The sequence below is a fragment of the Grampus griseus genome, assembly GCF_964374135.1.
Source record: "Grampus griseus genome assembly, chromosome: 14".
In the NCBI taxonomy this organism is placed as follows: Eukaryota; Metazoa; Chordata; class Mammalia; order Artiodactyla; family Delphinidae; genus Grampus; species Grampus griseus.
In genome coordinates, this window is record NC_139008.1 from 61,205,681 (window position 1) to 61,211,680 (window position 6,000).

The window sequence follows — 6,000 nt, forward strand, 5'->3', positions numbered from 1 at the left end:
TCCAACAAAACTGTCTGACTTCTCGATTGACACCACGCTGGCAGCCCTAGAATATTCAGTAATGGACAAGTTGTTCCCAAACACTTGGCATTCACACAGGAGACAGAGTTCAACTCTGAGCTCCCTACGTGAGGCTGGAGCAGCCGTTAGAGAACTGGCTGGGATGGGGTCTCCTTCCTGGGGGACTGTCCCACGCAGCACCCCCCCATCCCTTCCACTGAATGGCCCAGGGAACCCCTTCATTGTAACAACCGAGATCACCACGGAGTTCCAGAATACCCCACTGGCTATGAAGAACCACTGATTTAAATAGAAGAGAGGCCGCAGAGCGTGTGGGTAAGATGTAAACAGTGAGTAGTAATAATGTGGCATTAGCTAATGTTAACTGTGCACCTACCATGCACAGGGCACTGTGATAATTCTCTACATTCATTAAGTCATTTAATCTGCACAATGACACTATGAGGTAGGTATTGTTATTCTAGTTTTACCGATGAGGAGATTAAGGCCCAGAGAGGTTGAGCCACTTGCTCAAGGGTCACACAGCTAGGGAAAGGTGGACCTGGAATTCAAACATAGGTCTGTGTGCAAAGAAGAATCTACAGCCACGGTAAGGGTGAGGGCCCTGGAGCTAGGTGACCTGGGGCTCACTGGGTCGGGGTGGAGTCAGGACTTAAGCCCAGGGGCACCCCTGGTTTCAGAAGGGCTTGTGGTGTCTGGGTTGGGAGTGCAGGTAACAGACATGGAGGCACCTCAGGGCCAGTTGGGGACAGAGGATGAGTTTGAGATGGGACCAGAGAAACTAATAAGAGACCCCAGACCTGAGGAAGCACCCACACAGATGGACAGGTGTCCGTAGCACTATGGCCACATCTCTCATGGCATCTGAGAGCTAGTGGCTGATTGGCTGTGGAGGGATTGAGAGAGGAAAGCTGTTCCCCCAGGTAATAACAATAAGAATAATAACAACAATAGCAACAGCAGCGAACATCCAGGAAGCGCTGACCACATGCCGGGCACTGTGCTAAGTGCTTTGTAAATACGATGCCTTTGATCCTCACAACAGCCCTGCTGTGGGCTCCCTGCGGCATCTGCTCAAACGTCCGTCCTCAGAGAGCCTTCCATGAGCTTCCCCCAACCAAGAGTCACTTTCCATCATATCACGTCGCAGCTCTTAAATCTTCCTGAAATGATCATGCACATTCTTTGCTTGTTTAATGTCTGTCTTCCTCGATAGAGTGGGACCTCCAGTGAAAGCAAGCTCTTTGCTTTATTTCCAGCTCCCTCTCTAGCACCTAGAACAGGGCCTGGCACATAGTAGGTGCTCAGTCAACACTTGTGGATGGCAGGTGTGGGTGGGTAGGCAGGCCTAGGGAAGGGGTGGGGACCCAAAGCCTCTCACCCCATTTCTCACCTTCACAGCTGGCAAGGGCCCCTCAGGCAGCCCCCCACCCCATCCCCCAGATGCTGTCCTCCCCTGAGGGCTGACACAGTCAGCGGGAGCTTAGAGGGGCGCCTGGCTTCAGCGCCCCTGAAGGGCCCAGGAGTGGGTGTAGGGGGCCCCAGAAGCGGGCAGCTAGGTCTCAGGGGATGACCCTGAGAAGGGAGGAGCCCTGACTCCAGAGGAGGCGGGCACACAGCTGATACTCAGGTAATAAAATTGCCCTCCCCTTGCCACTCCCAGCTCTCTAAGTGCCTGACCTGTGACCTTGGGAAGTGGTTCCCTGAGCCTCGGTTCCTTCATGTTCGAGGGGGCACACAGCTCCTGTGGGAGAAGAGTATGGGGCCAACGATGGGTGAAAACGGTCTGGATGTGGAGACACTTTTAAAACAGAAATTTAGGGCTGGCCCTGCTCCCAGCCATGCCTCAGTCTTCTCACCTGTTGATAATAAAAATGACAAAAAACAATGGGAAGAGCATTCCAGGCGGAGGGCAAAGCCACTGCAAAGGTGTGGAGGTGGCATGAACCTGCCAGTGGCCAGGACGGTGTGAGCAAGGGGGCTGGAGCGGGTGCGGGGAGGCCACGGAGACAACATGGTCTTTTCCTCCAAGTGAGTGAGGAGTCACTTGAAAGTGATGCCCAGAACTCCAGCCCAGGCTGTGCCACTGAGTTAAGTGAGGCCCCACCTGGGCCTCAGTCACCTCACCTGAGAAATGGGACTTGCTAAGATGTTTGTGTTAGAAACTCACCCCAGCTCCACGGGGCATGGGGAGTGGGGCACAATGGGGTCAGGATCCCGAGGCAGGTCTGGGGTTTGCATCCACTCCCCACGGTGGGAACTGGGTGAGGCACAGACTCCGGTGACGGCGTCAGGTGGGGCAGTGGGCCTGCGCCTGCTTCCCAGCTGTTGTGATGGTGACATACTCAGTGCGAGCATCAGCTAAGTGCTGACGTTACTGTTGTCGTTTTGAGGGCAGAGCTGGGCCCAAGCTGAGTGGGAAGGTTGGTGCCGGGACCCACGTGAAAGGTGTTGAGTCTCCAGCGAAGAGCCCTGTAAACCTCCCAGTGAGTGCACGTGGGAGAGTCATGGGCGCCCCCTCGAGGCCACCCTAAGTCCCAACTGGGGTCCCAACAGTGGACCTCCAGGCCTGGCGGGGCAGATGCCCAGCATGGGTGGTGCTCAGCAGGTCAGCGCCCTCCCCAGCCCCCGCCGAGGAACTGAGGGGAGTGTCTGGTTTGGGGTAAGTGATGCTGCCGTCCCAACTCCAAAAAGCAGTGATTGTCAGGTCAGCACCCCCATGTCATTCCGAGCCTGCTGCGGGGAGTGGGGGGCACCCTCGTCTGTCAGGATGGCCTCAGCAACAACGCCCCGCGCTCTCGTTGCAGAAAGTAACCCCAACCAGAAGAAGAGCGGGAAAGATCGGCGCCCGCGCAAGGACCGGAAGCTGGACGGCAGGGGGGAAGGGAGGCCCCGCCCAGCGCCCGCCTAGGCACGCCCCCCGCAGCCAGGCCGCCGGCAGCTCCAAGCTTTCTCTCGCGCGCTCCTCGCTTTCTTGCCGCTGCTTTCTCTTCCTTCTCTCTTCTCTTTCTCACCCACTTCTCCTCTCTTTTTTCTCTTTTATTTCCTGCATTTCTAACCCTTCTGTTTTCCCCTTCTCCCTCCCCTCCTTTCTCTTCTTTCTCTCTTTCCTTTTATCTTTTTCTTTCCTCCTGTTTTTCTTCTGTTCTTCACTGCGTCCCCCACCGGCCGCCCCCCGACACACACACACTAAGACAGACACCAGCTCCTGTGCGCTCCATCCCTCACCCCCTCGCTCTCTGTCTCCTCCTTAAAGAAAACAAACATCTTTTTCTAGGCCTTTCCCGGACCCTCCCTGACCCCTTTGCAGAGGTGTTTCTAAGGGCAGGGCCCAGGCCACAGCCCAGGCAGGCTTACTGAGTCCTGAGAGACCCGCTTCTGCTCCAGAGGAGACCCCAGAACCCGGAGCTGTGGGTGCCTCCAGCTCTGGCTAATCCCTGGAGGCATTTCCACAGCCCTGAGCCACCAGCTCCCCTGGGAACCCCCTGGAAGAGTCTCAGGGCTTCCTGCTGCCCCAGCTGGCCACAGAGGAGCCACGACGGGGCCTCTGGCTGGTCAACCAGCCCGTGCCCTCCTGTGTCGCAGTCACCCTCCTGGGAGCTGCCTGCTGCACTCATCAGTGCTCCCTCAGCACCCTCCCTCTCGCGGTTCCCTGGGCCCTGCGTCCTGAGCCCACGGTACACCCATGTCCTGCATCAGGTGGGGCTGTCACCCCTGGAGGAACCACCAGCCCATCCTAGAAGAGGCCATGGAGGCTGAAAGGAACGTTGAGATCATCCAGGCCACTCTGTCCCCCCGGGTCCTCCTGCCTGTTGTACCGCTGGGGAAACTGAGGCCTAAGAAGGGACTTGCCCAAGGTCACACAGGGAACCCAGGGGCTGTGGCTTCCACCTGTTGGTTGCCCTGCTCAGCACACCCATGGCTGAGAGGGAACTTCGGGGGCCCTTGGGGAGGTGAGGAAGGAAGTCGTCGGAGCAGGGGAAGATTCCCCCACTCACCCACAGCACCCCGACACCCCAGCCTGCGACCCCCGCACACCAGCCGGAAGAGCAGGAGGCATCTCCTTACTGCCTGTTGTCCCGCCGTCAAGTGCCTCCTTCTTCCTTTGCTCCCCTGACTCCCCAGGAAGCAGTGCTCCCAATTCACATTGGCATTTCCAGCAGCCAAGAGCAGGGAGAGCGTGAGACCCCAGGGGCCCAGGGTGGCCTGGGAATTGGGGCTGTCAGCTGTCTGGAGGAGAGGCTACAGGTGATGAAGTGGCACATCCCCACCCGAGACAGCGCCCACCCCCAGGCCTCCCTCCACCTGGTGCATGGGGATCCCCTAGCACTGCCTCCAACAGATTCGGAGGAACCTGCCCCTTCCCAGGCCTCAGTCCCCCTCTCACCTCCCTGAGGTCAGCAAGAGCCCCTTGCCTGGCCAGGCCACCAGCTTCTCTTCTGCAAAAGTTTGTGCCTCTGAAATGCTCTGTTGTTGTTGTTTCAATACCCCACTATTGTTTTTTTTTTTTAATAAAGGGAAAAGAAAGAAACTCGCAAATGCTTCTTGGGCATCAAGCAGGTGTTATGAAATCATGACGCTGATGAGTTTGGAGTAGCGGAATCTAAATGATGTGGGGTGGTTTTCTCTGGAATGCCCGGGGCCAAGAGGGCCAGGGTGTGCGAGGGACTGGGTGGGGGGCGTGGGGGGAGAGGAGAATTGGGCCCTCAGCCCCTCCAGGCCTCCTGTAAGAAGGGGGCTCGGCCGGAGGCAGAAGAGAGCAACCCTGTGCCTTTCAGCCCCAAGATTACAGGAGAGACCCCAGGAACCTATCTGTGTGCTATATGACATGTCTGAGGGGTCAGGGACACCTAGGAGGTGTGACAGTTGCACGGAGCCGTCTAAACTTCCTGGGCTGCTGGTGAGAGGGGCCTCAGCACTGGGAGGCACAGGTCCAAGTCCCAGCCTGTCATTGGCCATCTGCGGGGCCAAGGCCAAATCATTTCCTCTTTCTGGGCCTCGGTGCCCCCGTTTGATGGAGGAAGACAAGGCATAACTGGATTAAATCCATTGCCTGGCCTGGGTGGCCCAACAGCATCCTCTGGGTGCTTCCTAAAAATTCAGATTTCAGGGCCCCGCCCAGACTTACTAATTGTGAACAAATTTCGGAACAGACAGTGAGCGCAAACGTTCATTCCAAGACGAGATCGGGGAAGAGGGCAGCTCTCAGATGACTTCCAGTCCCAGATCACTGGGTCTAAATTTGAGGGGGCTGCACTTTTGATTCTGACCTCGAGGCTCACTCATCTGATTCTACAAAGTTTATATTCTACATGGAGTTTTCTGGTAAGATTCAAATTCTAGGATGCTGAATGTTCTAAATTCCACAGTTCTGAGACACAAAGATAGGATTAGAAAGTTCCAATCCTGCAATCCCCTGGCCATGTGCTTTCCCTCAGGGGGCCTGGTCCTCTGCCCCAACTGGGGGCTGTGGACAAGATTTTTTCTAAACGTTTTCAAATTAGGAGATAAAGTTTCTTCAGGGCCTAAGCCCCTCCTCTAACCTTTGGATCGCAGATGTTTCCCTGCCCCCCAGCTCCTAACCCTCACCAATCCCAGCCTCTCCCACATTCTCCCGGGGATTTAGGCCCCCTACTGGGAAGGAGACCCTCCCAGGTAACCACCTCTTAGAGGCCAAACTCAGAGAGAAGCTCGGAAACTGATGGGGCCACCCAGCAAGAGAGGGCTGTCAGGCAGAGTACGGGGGAGGCCCCTCCGGATGCTACCCCAGTGGCAGAGAATTAACAGCTTAGCCCAGGTTTAGGAGCTCCCGCCTGACCGCTCCGGCGGCCCACTCCAGCTAGGCCAGCTACGGCCCTCTCGCCCCGGCTCTGCATCCGCCTGGGCTCACTCCGCACCTGCCTGTCGGGGCACCACGGTGCCCGTGCTACCCACGTTCTGTCACTAGAGGGCATCACCCAACCGGGAACAGGCTCATAA

At 57.0% G+C, this 6,000-nt stretch overlaps 1 protein-coding gene across 2 annotated transcripts in view; it reads left to right on the plus strand.

The window, feature by feature from the left end:
- Nucleotides 1-2,976, plus strand: part of RSPO4 (R-spondin 4) — a gene marked incomplete at its 5' end in the record, with an annotated part of 39,503 nt that extends 36,527 nt beyond the window's left edge. For both annotated transcript variants that reach the window (XM_082671389.1, XM_082671390.1), the window contains one exon: nucleotides 2,829-2,976. In XM_082671389.1, the coding sequence (XP_082527515.1) occupies nucleotides 2,829-2,932 (104 nt within the window). In that variant the 3' untranslated portion in view covers nucleotides 2,933-2,976. The remainder of the gene's footprint in view (nucleotides 1-2,828) is intronic.
- Between the last annotated feature and the right edge of the window lie 3,024 nt (nucleotides 2,977-6,000).